General features: G+C 37.5%; 1 protein-coding gene across 1 annotated transcript; it reads right to left on the reverse strand.

Annotated features, from left to right (window-relative positions):
• Nucleotides 1-3,930: 3,930 nt before the first annotated feature.
• Nucleotides 3,931-14,837, reverse strand: LOC124303246 (uncharacterized). The gene is made up of 17 exons (XM_046760245.1): nucleotides 14,586-14,837; nucleotides 12,211-12,394; nucleotides 11,324-11,747; nucleotides 10,773-11,031; nucleotides 10,475-10,640; nucleotides 10,147-10,383; nucleotides 9,766-9,980; nucleotides 9,493-9,674; nucleotides 9,216-9,352; nucleotides 6,658-7,063; nucleotides 6,181-6,439; nucleotides 5,536-5,701; nucleotides 5,231-5,461; nucleotides 4,910-5,124; nucleotides 4,656-4,837; nucleotides 4,305-4,441; nucleotides 3,931-4,176 (listed from the first exon to the last, which is right to left on the reverse strand). Exons 3-17 carry the CDS (start codon nucleotides 11,675-11,677, stop codon nucleotides 4,062-4,064), a joined length of 3,261 nt encoding a protein of 1,086 aa, XP_046616201.1. The 5' UTR covers nucleotides 11,678-11,747; nucleotides 12,211-12,394; nucleotides 14,586-14,837; the 3' UTR covers nucleotides 3,931-4,061.
• Between the last annotated feature and the right edge of the window lie 1,688 nt (nucleotides 14,838-16,525).

Here is a 16,525-nt window from a genome sequence, read left to right on the forward strand (position 1 = left end):
GGTTACAATTACTTGAACTCGAATGTAAGAAAAAAAAAATTCACTCACTGCTCGTATTTTAGGATTGAATAATGATGAGTTGCGTGCCTGATTTGATTGGTGTTTTTCGGTCATGTTCGTTGGGAACACCATGTTCTGGAAAAGTTCGATCACTTGCTAGCGTTTACCGAAAAATAGGCTGTCTTATTTCTACTGTTAAAATTACGTACGCACTCGATCAGTTAGTTTGTTTAATATTTCGAGTAATATTTGTTTTAAGTGGTAAATTATATAGCACTCTATTAAACGTAACAAAAATGTATGCGCTGGGTGGAAAAATTTCATAGGGTTGCCATTCATTCGTTTGCCCAATTTCAGTCAAATTTAGTTGGCCAAGGAAATCGATAAAGCGTGAAAATATGTAACGGTGAATAAGATTGAGGAGGATCTTGATAAGATGATCGTGATGTCGAGGCCGGTCAAAAAAGAAACCATCGACCGACACGGGTTAGAAAAGATTTTTACAGTAGAAAAAAAATTCTATTCACGATGGTTCGTTCGTTCTCGAAATTTCCTCTGACTTATACCTATCTGGATTACATGCATCTCACAATAAAACTCGACTGAGAAAATTTGTAATATATACAATTGTATTAAAAAGTAGCAACCGCATGTAGGTATGATGTTCTAAAATGTTTTGCAGTCAGCTGTTAGTTATTCTTCCGAGATAATAATTCGAATTGACAATACGATCGCAGTTTATTCCATTAGCTGATTGAGAGGAGTTTACCAACTCAATAATATTAGTCAGGCCGTTTCGCAATGTTGCGAAGAACGCGACATTTAAATAATAATATGTATAATTTGTTTTTTGTTTCAGTTCGCACGATTGAAATTTACGCGTCACGCCGCGTACAACGGCAAATCGATTCAAACGGATCCGTGCCACAAGTATTTACGAGAATTGAAGGTTCGGCGTCATTCGCGTATAATACGCGCTGAGAGACACGCGGTCGGTCGGAGCTCGGGCTGTTCGATAAATTGTACCATTCACGTTAGGGCGAATTGCGTGATTTGGCGGGTTCGTATTTATCGAATGGACAATCAGCGATTGGTAGAAATTGTAGGACGGAAAATTGATGCTGAGATAAATGATTCACTGGAGTTAGAATATCCTGCAAATGACAAAGTGTTCGATTATGACAGATTTCCTGTGAACATAGTTAAGCTCAACGCCAGGAGATAGGGAACCGAAGCTACTTTTCAGGAGGTCGTTTATGGAATTTCATTTTTCACATTTTCCACCATCCAACTATTTTGATTGGTTGACTAATCTTTGAAAATCAATTGGAATGCTTGGATGGTGGGAAATGTGAAAAGTCGAATTAAGTTATCCGACCCCCTGGTCTACTTTTCCTAAAAATATATCTTGGTCCTCGTCAGTTGTTGGATCAGATATTCGCAGGAATGACTGTACGGAAATGAAATATAACTTTGGTTTCATATCGGCTGGCGTTGATCGGCAAGTTTCACAGAAGTATCTTGGTAAATATATCTGATATTATACAGCTTGAAATATATTTCGCTTTGTCTTATCGTGTTTGGGGTACATTACGAGTGTGTATAGTGCGCAGATTCGCTTTTTTATTCGGTATAATTCGGTGGTAAAAAATTTACTCAATAAAAGTTTTGGGTCATGATAAATTAACGACACGTGACGTAATAAACAACTTGAGATGAAAGTTGATTGTGTAACTCGTGATCGGCAATAAATATTAGTTCGTAACTAGTTGGTATCGTATGCCAATAATGTGAAGCGTTATATTAAAAAGAATTGTGCCATGTTCAGTGTTGTGCATTTCAGTTTTGCGTCTTATTCTTTTATAAAAAAGTTGTCCCAAATATTAGATGAGTTTAGGTGCTCATCGCATATAAAAAAAAAGTGTTTTAAGTGTGATTTTAAACGTGAATCCTGTTCATCTCTGTAGGGAGAATGGAAGGACAGCAGAGGTAAGAAAAGTATTTCTTGAATAATTCGTCGATTATAAAATTAACAGTTTTCATTAGGAATTATCAATTTCCTGTAAGATCAAATGTCTCAGCAATGGTGTATCAGATAATTGCCTACACAGTACAGTAGTATGCTATATTTATTTATTTATTTTTTTCAGTGGAGAACGAAGGCATCCCAATAATATGGAAGTTACTCAACAATGTTGGTGAGTCACTTGCGTTTAGTTTTATTTCTTTTCTGTGACATGTATAATACTGGGAAAATAACGAGCTACTCGTTAGTTAACTTCAAAAAAGTGAAGTTCGGGTTATGAGCATCTCAATTACACTTTGGTTGTCTGCAGTATAATTAGACGCTACTGCACCGTTTATCGCCAAACGAATTCCACATTGTTTCTAGCAAGTATTTGCTGGACTTCGTTTAGAGTAGGTCTTATGTTTCTGTTGTCTAGAAGTATGCGATAGGGCATCGATAACATAATTAGTGTTTATCAAAATCCTAACTGTTCGTCATTCTAAACCTTGGAAAAAACTGAGACTACGCGAGATTGAACTTTGCGTTCGGCAAAATTGGCGCCAAAATTTTAGTTGCCGTACATTTTTTCTGTTACATGTAACCTGGTGTACCCAGTAGTCAGTAATTATGTCTCATCTTCTCATTATAGCGGTAGTAGATTGTGCAAGATACCTGAGTTCGTGTACATACATAAGTTGCAAAAAAACTAGTAATAATATGTTGAGCTGCTGCATACTTATGTTAGTCTCACTTCACACCATGGCCAACCAGTTCCTGTTCTATCATCGGTCTGTCCGAGGGGGTTGTAGTCACCGCAAAAAAGTTATCTTTTATTTTCAAGGAACTGAAATGCAATTGAAGATAAGGAAACGCATTTAAAAACAAGCTGGAAAAACAATTTTTTCGCGACAATTTTCATCGCCATGAAAAGGGAAGAGACAAATATCCACGATGATCTCGAAAACGGCCGAGCAAAAGATCTGAAACTGATCGAAACTGGTAGTTGAATGAAAAAATTTTAGAAGAAAAATTAAAAGAAAAGATGTTTCTTTAAAAATAAATATGTAACTGGGAACAACATGATCGTTTATTTAAAAAAAGTAATATGGAGGAAAAAGTATATGTTTTTCGGTAAAACATTAAAAATCGATTTATTTCCAGGAGAACCGAAAGGTCAAATTAAACGGGACATGGCAATTTTTCATGCTCATCATTTAATTGTAAAATTTTCCAAGTTATCAAATATTTTCATCGGGCCGTTTCTGAGATCATTATGGGAGTTTGCCTGACAGACCGACAAACCGAAATCCAGATCAACATTTTTCTAAACACCTGTTTCTCGGATTATATATATTCGAAAACGTAAGAATTCGTTGAAATTGGATAAAGCGATTTTGAACCGAAACCAACATTTTTCTTACATTGCCAAAGATAATGAAAAATGAAAAGAAAAGATATATTTCAAGAATGATATAAGGCACAAGTCTAAAAATCATTTCTACCGATCCGTTATTTGTTATTTCCCGTGTTTGGGGATGTGTCGACATACAGTGTTACATTGCCACAATTTTGTAGGAGCACCAAGTTCAAAATCGTTGCTACGTTTGCTAATATTGACCAGAAAAATTAAGAAGACTAACAAGGAAAATATCCCAGGTTGATTTTTTATTAATATGTTACAGTAGACTAAAAACTAAGCGTCACGTATTTTTTTTTCTCTGCTATCAAACACTAAGGTAGTGAAACCACCCTCCAAAATAAGGCATGTCAAGGGGCGATTTGGCAATTTCACCCACGAGAACATTATATTTTTTAACCAATCTAAGTGAAAAAGTTTTCTTGTAACCAGAGATGAATAATGTAATTCTTGCGATTAAAACAAAAAATGGCAATTCACCCCTTTAAAGTGTTCAATGGTAGATAAAAAATGTATGCGTCGCTTAGTTTTTAGTCTGCTATAACATATTACAAAAGAAATCGAATTGCAAAGATCAACCTGGAATACCTTCCTTGTAAGTATAAGCAGGTTCGCTATCCATAAACATTTCCATTATTAATAATAATAATTTTTTGTCTCGTCGTTCTTCCAATGTCGGTTGTTGGAAGCTTTCAACTTACTAGCGTTCGATAAGATGACATCCAATTCTCGATCAGTCTTACTTTTCTTTCTGAAACAAAGAGTCACATTGAGAATTATCTATTCAATGGATATTAATGTTACAAATTGCAAAAAATTATTTTGTTTTTATCGGACTGTAAAGCTCTCGAACGATACATCTTACAAATGAGAACCTACTTTCCAAAGTCTTCCATTTCCTGTATCGTTTCCGGTAACTCTGTTTCCAACGTTTCCGGAAGAAGGAGTGTTATCAGACCAGCGAGCAACGAGCAGCTTCCAAAAGTTACAAGTGGTATGGCCACTGAGATTTCAGACTGCAAGTAATGACTGGGTTGTACATAGAAGCTTATAGCTTAAAGTATTTGTCGGCCAGGTATACGTGGATGTACTTCAGCGGGCAATGAACTAATTATGACTACATACCCGAATCCCATTGAATTCCCACCCTTGTTAAGAAGACCTGGTCAACCAGACGGACTCTGTAGGACTTATTGTTAGTACTATCAGACTGAATTTCGTTGAACTCACCAATTCGTTAATCATCGGCGCTACGACTCCACCTAATCTAGCCATAGCCGAACAAGTACCAACACCAGTATTCCTGAGTACAGTGGGAAACTGTTCCGCTGTGAAGACGCTTATGGTCGTGTATGATATCGAAATTATCAATTTTCCTATCATAGACAGAGTTATCACCAGCCAACCCATGTCTGGAAAATGTGAGGAATCACAATTATCAAGACGTGGTATTATGGAGACCGCGTCTTGTCAATTTCACTAACCGGTAGGAACGAAAAATGTAGAGAGTAATGTAATCGCGACAAGCCACATGCAACTGCACAAGATAAACCTTCTTGGGCACTTGTCAACTATGCACACCAAGAATACATATGCGGGTAAATCCATACCGGCAGAGATTCCAGAATTTAAATAAACATTGCCTCCAAGGTTCGGCGTGATCCAAGACAGACCGTAATACGTACAATTATTTACGATCCTGTTAACGTTGAGGTACGAAATATGTTTATTTGTGCAAAAATTTCTTTGGAATATCCGCATCGAAAGCTGACGTATAGAATTTATATATCAAATCATTACATTACCAGATAACGAACAGTATGAGAGTCCTTTTCCTCATGCTCGGGTTCTTCAGAAGAGCAAAGACCGAGTACTTTTTGGTACCTGATTTATCCTCACTGTGATTTTCCAAAAAACCGTTTAACGCATCTGGCGCCAACTCTACACCATTTTCAATAAATGCCTTGCGAAGGATGTCTATCGCCTCTTCCACACGACCTTTGCTCAGTAGCCATCGTGCAGATTCACGAACAGACCTACCGTGTGAAATTAGCCAATTTATATTACGCACTTTAAATTTTGGTTTGAATAGCATATACATTATTCTCACCACGAGAATACGAGAAGAAGGATAGTTGGAGTAGCAAAGGCAATCTGTAAGATCCTCCAATTCTTGATGAAGTACGCGAAGCAGATACTTAGAAGAGCACCTATGATGAAAAATATTCCGCTAATACCAGTCAGCAGTTTCTTTTTTGGACCAACTGTTTCGATTGCTGAAGAAAATAGAAAGAGTAGTAAATCACGGTTATATTAATGCACTTGAAGATTGGACGTAGGATAGTTTCCCAGGTAGCACACTTGTCGAAATGACGATTATCCTTTGACAAATTAATCCCGATGTAATGTCGACAGAAGAAAAATTTGACTTCAATTTGGAAAGAACTCGAGAAAACAGTGACTATTCGCCTGATGTGAACAAAAGTTCGATATCCTATGGAACTCGCCATAGCGAATGTAATGCGAAATTTTAAGGTTCAGTTTGGCTACTTTTTGATAACGACAAATCAATTTACAGACAATTTGTAGACTATTGACTGTAAATTGACAACCTAGCGGACATTTGTGAACATGCAATAGGCATTTTAGTCAACTATTAGCTTCAAATACGACTTCTTCATCACTCTCCGATTAGTGGACTTCCTTTTTCTATACGTAATAGCTCGAATACAAGTCCGATTCAAAAAGTTCTCACCAGCAATATAAGTGGTTAAATACACTCCAGTGGTCGTTGTTGCAACAACCGTTCTTCCAATTACGTACACTGTGAAATTAGGAGCAACAGCTATGAGCAGTCCAGAAATTAATTGCACTATTGAGCCCCATATCAAAGTCGTCCTTCGACCATATCTATCCGACAATGTGCTGAAAGTCAGAACTCCCACCATCACACCCAGCATGAATAGCGATTCACTTGCAGTTTTCAACCATGCGTTATCGCAGACTAGATCCCACTGAAAAGGAAAACAAAATATCATACCATTTGAAATTTGACTCACTGTCAGACATCGTGAAAAGTCAGTAAAGTGTCAAATCTGTACAAACGAATTAGTGTATGATTATGCTGATACTGCAAGGTAACTAATAACACTCTTCCTCCCAGAAATGTATGCGACAATATTTCTGTGTAGACAGAAATGATATGTTATCTTTCATCTATCATTTGACTAACCTTGGTTGTAACCGTAACCCCGTACTGGTCTTTGTCGTAAACAAAGGAGTCGCATGTCACAACAGAAGGCATTGATGAATTGAGATCATCACTCCGGGTTTCATAGTGATCTCCGTAATCTAAATCGTACCTCTTGCATCGCGACCAAGTTCCCGTGTCGCGATCCCATGGATATGTAACATTTGCCAAATCCGGTTGTATGAGATAAGTCGCATTTTCCGGGTCTTCACCGGGCGTCAAACATCTGAAATCCGGTTTACCGGCTAGAAAAATCCCTCCCATCACGTGAAAGGTGCTGGATATTATGGGCAGGCACATAGCAAGGTATATCCTACGCTGATACGGGCCAAACGTCCCTAACTGCGAAATCACTTGGTCAAAACCCATCCTTATTGTTTTTCCTTTTTTCACGTCACGTCACCGTTTTCCGAGTCTTTTTCACCTGGTTATTTTTCGATTGTCATCAATTACTCGAGAATATTAGTTGGAATCTGATGATAACTTGAAACCCGCTTCATATAACCCGTGCAAAAATTTGCTTCAATGTTTCGAACCTCAGATTTGAAAGTATATTAGACACAAAGAAAACTCTCTTCGTTTTATGTGTCCTTTCTGTATTTGCATCTGTACACAGATAAAATCTTCCGCATTATCATATTGACTGACTCAGATCTAATTATGAGCGCTGGTACTGTAAATCGTATAGCATCAGTGATCATTCTCAGTAATAAATCAGCTCGACAATTTAATTGAGGACATGAATCTTGAAAAATCCTTGGTTAGCCTGATTCGTTTCTGCAGTATTAACTGGTACCTGAGCCTTAGATCTACAAAAATTGTCCTCGGACGTATTTGTTTCAACTACAAACATTGACAGTGATCCAGTTTCAAATAAAGCAAGCAAGCCAAAACACTTCAGTGTAATAAACGAGTTGTATTAAAAATCTGTAATGTCTGGAAAGTTGAGTAGCAATAAAATTATAAATGAAATTGTATGTTTTGTCATGCTTCAATATAAGATAATTCTTGGTAGGTATGAAGTAAATAAATACAAGTGATACGTATGGTTTGTTCTGAATATAATAGGCATGTGATTGATTGACTGACTATTTGTCTAGTGGTGATCCATAAGATAGAAGAAGATAGTTATGTGAAAGGAATCTTATTTTCGGTTTACAGTTTACGTGTCGATATGTAATAAATGTACATTGTACATGCGTATGGTCTCACAGCTAAATCATAGGAGATGTTGGCTTTACTTTTTTTCAATAACCGATTGTACTTTATGTATGTGGAAGGGACGGACTTTATATTCAATCGCTTGAAAATCCCTTACGAGTAGACGTACTTTTATAAATCAAAATTGACGAACGATGTAAAAGAAGGTAATGAAGATTCAAAATAAGTAAATTCTTTAAACGTTTATTTGCTTATTTATTTTCCAACACAATTGACTTATTGTTCCACTTCTGTTTACATTTGAATGATCGAAAAGAAGCAGGTTTTTCAAGCAGTTTTTGTTTCTTATAATTTGAATAACATTGATTTGTTGAAATTTCAGCTTACTGTATTTTTCTACGTGCAGTAAATTTCATAAACATTTAGAATTCATATGTATCCAAAAGTATAATATCGGTATTCTAGCTGGAATTTAAAGTTTACAAGTCCCTACAGGGCCATTTCACACAGCCAAAATTTTGTTCAACTATTACCAACGATGTAGCTTGGATTCATTTGGATTTCGGAATTTTTAATGTGGATTGGACTTTGAAGAAAATGTAGAGTTGAAATTTCCAAAATCTGCAGTGTTATTCAAGTGAAAAAGCGAAAAGAAAAATAGAAACGGCTATCAAAAACTCATGACTCGCACCTCTGATGTATTCAAATTTTTAAATTCTCCCGTTCTTTACTCAAGAAAAAAGATAACGTGGAAGATAATAGAACTTTCTCGAAAATGAAAAGTTGAGTTTTCAGTAGATCTCCACTTCAAGGTTGTAAAAAATCTCATTCGATCATTTTTAGATTATTGTCTGGGTGTGTGTGTACATAATTTTTTGCACGACGATTTCTCGAAGACGAATGAACGAATTAAATTTTTGGATACGAATAGTCTAGTAGTTTTAGATTTATTTAATGATTTATTTAATTGATTAGGTAAAAATAGATGTTATTTAATAATGTTTTTTGAAGTTCTTAGGCTGGTCCAACAAATCAGCGACTTGTTAGCATTTGCAAAACTTGAGTTTTCGAATCGTCCATCTTTTGCTTTCACATCTGGAATGAAAAAAATTAGTTGTTGAACGAATTATTCAGGTCCACTTACGTATTTATTAAAAAATATAAATACAATACCGACTCTGGAACGTGAGCAACATTTTACTCATGTGCCCTGGCAGAGAGATATCTTACATAAAATGCTAACTAAATTTGAGAAAAATAGCGTTCAAAACAAGTACTCAAATTTCGGAGCTACTTACAAGGTTGATTTACTTTGTTTATACCGAGGCAGAAAATCTACTTGAAAGAAAAAGCGTTTAACAACATTGCTAATAACCTACTCCTTAAACTCTTCCAACTCCTCTATTGTTTCCGGTAATTTTTTTTTTGCCGTTTCCGGAAGCAGTAGTAGCAACAGACCAGCCATCAATGAACCGCATCCATAGATCAAAAGTGGCAGGGTGACGGAAATTTGAGACTGTAAATAGCGATGAGTTATATCTGGATCACAGGTATGATGATTTGAAATTGGATCGAATGATCGATCCCGGGGTTCAGGTCGGAGGTATTTTGAATCTGAATTCACTGCCACCTGTTTCTCTATCGCATTGAACTCACCAGATTGTTAATCAGCGGTGTTACAACTCCTGCTATCCTAGCGACGGCCGAAGAAGCACCAACGCCGATATTTCTAACAGTGGTGGGATACTGTTCCATCGAGAAAATGTAGAGGGTCGAGTAAGAGGCTGCGCTTGATAGTTTCCCTATCATCGCCAAAGATACGGTCGCCCACGGTATGTCTGTAATATAATGTCAGTTAGCGCGTAGCTAAGGACCAATTTAGTTGCTCGGTTATCCTTACGAACGAATAATGTCAGTTTCGTTAGTCACCGTTAGGAACGAGAATCGTTGAAAGCAACGAGGTCGCTGCGAGCAGCATACAGCCACACAAAACAACCTTTCTTGGGCATTTGTCGATCGTGGATATCATGAACAAGAGGGCGGGCAATTCCACCGCAGCAGCAATCCCGGAATTCACGTAAACGTCACCCGCAAGATTGGCCGCGTTCCAAGACAGGCCGTAATATGTAGCGTTGTTCACAAACCTGAGGGCGTGTATTTTAGAAAACGTGTATTCTTAAAAATTTGGATCGTTGCGCACTAAATTGAACGTAGACGAAATTGTAAACTTCTATGATCGTCTTGAGTGCGCCGGTGACGATAAATTTAAAGAAACGCATTTATCGGAATAGAATAAAATCAGGGCCTTACCAGACAAAGAACAGTATCAGACTCCTTTTCCTGATAATTGGATATCTTAGAAGATCGTATATCGAGGTTTTTTCAATGATCCGTGTTTCACTAATCTCGTTATCCGTTTTCAATAAATTATCCAGAGCGTCTCGCGTTAGTTCCACTTTATTTTCTACAGACGCTTCGCGAAGTATCTTTTTCGCCTCATCTAAGCGACCTTTGGTGATCAGCCATCGTGCAGATTCAGGAATATACCTGTTCAAATGGTGTTAAAATTTTAAAACACGTTCCACACTACTCGTTCTGTCTTCGAAACGGAAGGCACAACTTGACGCTGCGTTCTTACCAGATTGAGCCAAGGAATACAAGGGTGGGAATGGTAAAAGCTACTTGTAGCATTCTCCAGTTTCTAATGAAGTATGCAAGGCAAACAGTCAGGAGGGAACCTACTATAAAAAACAGACTTCCAAGTGCAGCTGGTTTTCTCGTTCTTTGACCAATAGTCTCGATTGCTGGAAAAAAACAAACAACCATATAAATTAAATTTTGACAAAGACAACTGACGGTCTCGCGCTAATCACGCACTGCAGTTACAAATTCTATCGGTAAATTGTTATGTATGTGAAATTTCGATGCGTTCTCACCAGTAACGTATGACACTACAAACAGCCCATTGGTCGACGTTGCTAGAACTGTTCTACAAACGATGTACATTATCATATTCTGAGCAGCAGCTACTAGTAGGCTGGTGACTAGTTGTAAGACCGATCCCCATATCAAAATCGTTTTACGTCCGTATTTATCCGACAATCCACCCATCACCAGTGCACCAAGAAGCACTCCTAGCATGAACAGTGATTCGCTCGTTACTTTCAACCATGCGTCATCGCAGACTAGGTTCCACTGTAAAGGTGTAATGACGATATTTTTAATTTCATAATAACCGACTAGCAGATGTTAAAAACCAGTGCGCATGATTCTGGATACAGGTGAACATATGAGACGCGACCCGTTGATTCCACAATCGATTCAATCGCGTTACATCTCATTTTTCCCATACAATAAAGGGAAGTTTGCTTATTGTTGGCTGGTAACTGAACCAACCGATCATATTTGATTTCTCCTGGAGTTGCGTCGCTTATCTTGATTTACTGAAACCTAAAATTCTTTCCTTGTGCAAGTGAATTAGACTCACATTGGTCGACACCGTAAACCCGTACTGGCTTTCATCGTAGACGAAAGAATCACACTTTACTAAGGGTGGCGTAGGCGTATTGTTCAGAACTTGGTGACTTAGATCATATCTTTCACACGATGTCCAGGCTTCCGTTTCGTTATCCCATACTGGTTGAGTTGTGTTTGACGTGTACGTTGCATTGTACGGGTTTTCCTCAGGCGTTAGGCATCTGAAATCCGGTCTACCAGCTAGAAAAGTTCCTCCCATTAAATGAAAGGCACAGGATATCATGGGCAAGAAGATGACGACGAATATCTTTCGCTGGTACGGGCCAAACTCCCCCAAGTGTGAGATAACGTTGTCGTAGCCCATTTTTATTGTTTTCCTGTTTTTCTCTTACTCTGCCGCTTCTCGAGTCTTCTCCCTACTCGGTTGAATTTGTCTGTCGAAACGATGGCAGATTAAGTCATGTTTATCATTCATTGTTTATACTTCGATGGACTATCACCATTTTAAAACGCGAAAAAGAGACTGAAAATATTGGATACGTTGTCACTTCAATAATCACAACTGCATAAACAGAGGGATTATTTTAATCTTGAAGTCAGTCTAGTGGAAACTGGTGACAGTTGTAACACTTTTTAGAGGACATTTGCTTCTCGCTTACAATTCATTACCTGTGACTGACATATTTTTTTCGAGTCTTTGCATTGTTAAATGTTGAAAACCTTTTGCCATCGCATCGTTATGTCAAAATTCCCAACGGTTGTCCGGTAGACAATAATTATCAAACCGAAGAACAAGCAGTTAATGGAAGTAATTGAAAAAATCAACAATGGCACTTATGGTACCGAACAATCGTACGAGGATCTAGGAATTTCAAATGTATAATAAAACTCACGTACAGTCTCAGAGTACTCCAACTCTTTAAAAAAATGCCCAAAGCCCGAAGTCAAGGTCACGCATTGGTCTCATTTACGAAAAAAGAACCGAGATGTATATGTTTTCACTACACAGCTGTAAAAATGTGCATCACCTTCCCCAGCGAAATAAACGCCAACGTTGACAGCAATAACAATGGTGCCTTTACTGTAAAGAAACTTAATAAATCAACTTAAAAAGATAAGAGGGCCGGATAATTCACTAGTAGTACAAAAATTCAGCTTGTAATTGTGACGATACGAGTAGAAAAATTCTAAATGATTTTTTTTTACCCGCAGTTAAAAAGAAAACTCAAACTTTACGGTTATGACCTCAATATGTTATTATTAGCTTTATTTTATTATTGTAAAGTATATTGTATGCCATGCTTTACAATTGTTCACAGGTGCAATAAGCACATCTGTAAATACTGTACTCCATTCGAAAGGTATTTTCTGTATATGAATAACCAAATTAAATTTCAATATTTTGGAATATCTCACATTGCTTGCTGACGATTAAATGAATGATAAAAGTAGATCGTTTGTCGTTGTGTTTTTTCTTTTCTAATGTGAAATTTTTTAACTTCGGGGATTTCAAACGTAACACATTATTGTTCCTACGCGCGGTGGTGTTGGCTAATTTTTTAATGCGACTAATCAGAAGTCAATCAGCATATTACTCTGGCACTATGATCTATAAATAACATTTTGTAGAAAGCGTTAAATTTGTATAACAATACAACGTATTTTACCTACGGGAAGCATTTCTACCAGCAGATTTTTGGCTTTGTTACGGGTTTTCCGACGACCATCAAGATTTCTGTGTCTGCAAAAATAAACTTTAGCAAGCTGTGGATTCTGGACCAATCATTCTGAGGACAAAGCTTTTCTGCACGTTTTTGCTCCTGATTGCGATATTTTTTACTTTACTTTTAAGGCAGATGCAAAGTCCGTCTTTTACCAAATTAGTAATCTAACGAGCTGTAGCTACGCAACGATCGATCTGAGAGCAATATTTGGCTGGAATTATTTGTTCTTTAGTCGTGTATCTAGGGAAGGTTTTTTTTTGTGACGGATACAAAGCCCGTTTTTTGCAATTGGGTAGTACTTTGACTGTAGTATCGGATCCTCTCCGGAAGTTACCGCAAGGAGTTTCTATTACAGAAGAATGGAAAGTTGATTAAAATGGGATCATTCGTTTCCGTTCCAAGCTGGAACAAACCCATACACTCAACATTTTTAGTATTCACCACTTGTGGTGATATTGGAAAAGTATTCGTTTCGGTCGAAACCATTTTTTTTTTTATTTTCAATAAATCTTTAGGTTTGCGGACCAATATTATCCATTAAACAGGATTTCAGAAAAATCTAGGGTTGTCTGTTGCGTGGCTGAATGAAAAAATCTGAAATTTACACGACTTTACGTTCAAATGATGTGCGGAAAAATTGCCATATTTTCAGCGTATTCTTCTATCAAAATGGATTCAAAATCTCAATTTTCGACAAATACCCAAGATCATTTTAGCAACGGCTGGATGAAAATATCTCAAATTCACACGACTTTATAATCACATGAAGGGCATTAAAAATTCTCACTTCCTTTTTTTTGGCCGTATGCCTTTAGCAAAACAAATTCATGAAAGTTAAAGGACTTCGACACAACTCATACGACGTTTATCGAAGATTTTATACAAATCGTTATAAAACGAATAGAATAATGCAATAGGAAGTAATTTCATGAAAAATAAAGAAATCATTTTATGAAAAAAAAAGAGCGCTGACGACAAAAGATTTTGATCATACTTGATGGTACTTCCAGTAATTGAATCGGTTTGTAAAGTGATGAAAAGTACACGAGAAAATATTGTTTTTATTAGTATAGATGAATGTCAGGTGATCTTACATTACCGGGGCTTACTAGCTAATTTTACTAAATTATACGTGACAATTTTATTTTTTAAACCTATGCCAACGTTGTTTGTATTGAAACAGAACTTTAAAGAGGAGTATTTTTTAATTAGATACACGTCACTCATTCGCAGGAGGTTGGCGCAGAATTCAGCAATGCAATCGTTGCATAACAATCCAGTTTCTTCAAGGACAGAGAACTTTTCAAAATTTGTGTTTGAAACTTTGCATCAGTACGGGGAGAAAAAATGTTTTAAAATGCGTCCACTGGAGAATCGAATACGGAATAAAAAAGTTCCGAAAAACTTTGCCCTCGGAATGATCGTTCCGAAGGTATAGCTTGCTAAGTTGATTTTTTTAAATGCAGAATCTCGAAGGTACGTGTATCAGCCCCATTATTGCTAATTCAGCTGTGGAGTATGTTGAAAATCAGGTCATTAATAGCTTACGATTTCCGTTAACGTTGTATACGAAGTACGTCGATGACTCTTCGCACCGAGCAAGACCGATGCAAGGTTGTGCGGACGAAGGAGATGAAGAAATGCTCCTCGCGGCAGAATAGCTAACAGTAAGAAAACGTATTAAATCTTTTACAGTTATCAGAACAGCTCTTAACGCAATAAAAATGCACCCGAAGACTAGCTACAAAAATAGGAAACAACTAAAATGTGATTACGTTGCTATCCGATGACCGAGTTCAGGGAGAGCCGAACGAGTACTAACCAACAAGACAATCCCCTCGTTGTCAGTTAGCCCGTGTGCATCCGCATGGGCATCCAGAAAACCATTTAGAAGACAAAAGGAAGACAGGAGAGGGGGATGGTGGTCGGTCAGGTGTCAAGTTCCTAACTACCGCAGCACCATTCGGTCCGCTATCGTTATCATACGACAGCTGTAGGCACAGTTGTACAGGTACAATAGGATCAGCTGGAGACCAGAAGTCGATAAAGCTTGACTCTCGGCCAGTCGTAAATGCCAAAGGTAGTAACGCACCGAGGTAGCGTGGATTAATCCATCTCGCTTTGGGTGTAAGACCAGAATAGGGTCGAAGAAGGGAAAGGTCGACGATTTAGGCGAGATTGCCGCACTGGTGTTGAGTATAGGTATCTTGATCCCACGTTCCTTTATGCTGGAGTGTACGAAGGTGTTCTCTTGCCCATCTTGGCTAAAAGTGACGGTGCATCGCGATGTTGTCGAAGGGCGCGAGTTGGTGCACATTTCGAGCTGAATCACAAGGACGTTGAATACTCATTGTGAGTCAGGATTGAACTGCCGATGACGCGTTTAACGTTGGTATTGGGATTAGGGGCCGTTCAAGTATTACGTAAGCAGATTTATTGCAATTATTTACCCCCCCATCCCCCTTGTCAGCAAAAGTAAGCAAAGCTCTTACCCCCTCCCCCCATGCTTACGTAAACATTTGTCAATTAATGTATTGTTTTTTTAATTTTATAATGTTATAATTATAATTTGAAAAATAAGAAAATAGATTTAGGATAGAGATTATATTTTACTGAAACGGTATTCAACATAGAGTAAAGGACAAAAATATTATATCTTACTAACATAACAAACTTATTTTAAATTTTTGGTACATATATTAAATTCAAATTAACAGTCTTCAGTCCATGAAACCCGAATCCATGATTCTAAGTTTTCGATGACATTGGATTGCTTCGATTGCTGCTCAGTGTTGTGAGTCTGCTCGCTTTCATCCGATTTTGGAATGTCTACGTCATTCTCATCGAGCCATTCAACATCATGGTGCTCTAAATTTTGAATAATGCACATCAGTTCATTAGCACGACGAGCAGCGACTCTTACAGGTCTAACTTTCCTATCAGTGCGCGTGTTTACTTTCTTATGGATCTTTTCGATGTGACGATTTAGTGACTTGACGGAAGCATGATAAAGACCACACGTTTTGCATGTTCGACTTGATAGCCTCAATTGTACCGTCGCGCGTCGGACAAAAATAATCGTATGGCATTTGCAGGAAATCTTTGAGTGAAGCACTTAAGCGTAGAGCTAAATTGACTGGAAGATTAAGAAATTGCCCTCCTTCATCTAAAACCAAGTCATCAACTGTTTGTTTTACTTTTACAGGTGGTGGAAGAAACCTGTTGTCTAGTAATCTAAATAGTCCACTTCTTGGACGACAGCATTCTGTATTTCTACATTTTACAATTTGGAGCAAGTATTGGCTTTCACGCACATGTTCTGAATACCATTTAATGTCTGGAAAATCAGGAAGATCTTGTTCACCTGCCCCAACATATTTTGCATTAACATTATAGCCATCAATTTCCATTGAACTCCATACTTCAGCTAATACTTTTCCTGCAAATTCGAAATTAGATCTTTCTAAATGTTCATCAATTGTAACGCC

This window comes from Neodiprion virginianus, chromosome 1 (assembly GCF_021901495.1).
Source record: "Neodiprion virginianus isolate iyNeoVirg1 chromosome 1, iyNeoVirg1.1, whole genome shotgun sequence".
Taxonomy (NCBI): domain Eukaryota; kingdom Metazoa; phylum Arthropoda; class Insecta; order Hymenoptera; family Diprionidae; genus Neodiprion; species Neodiprion virginianus.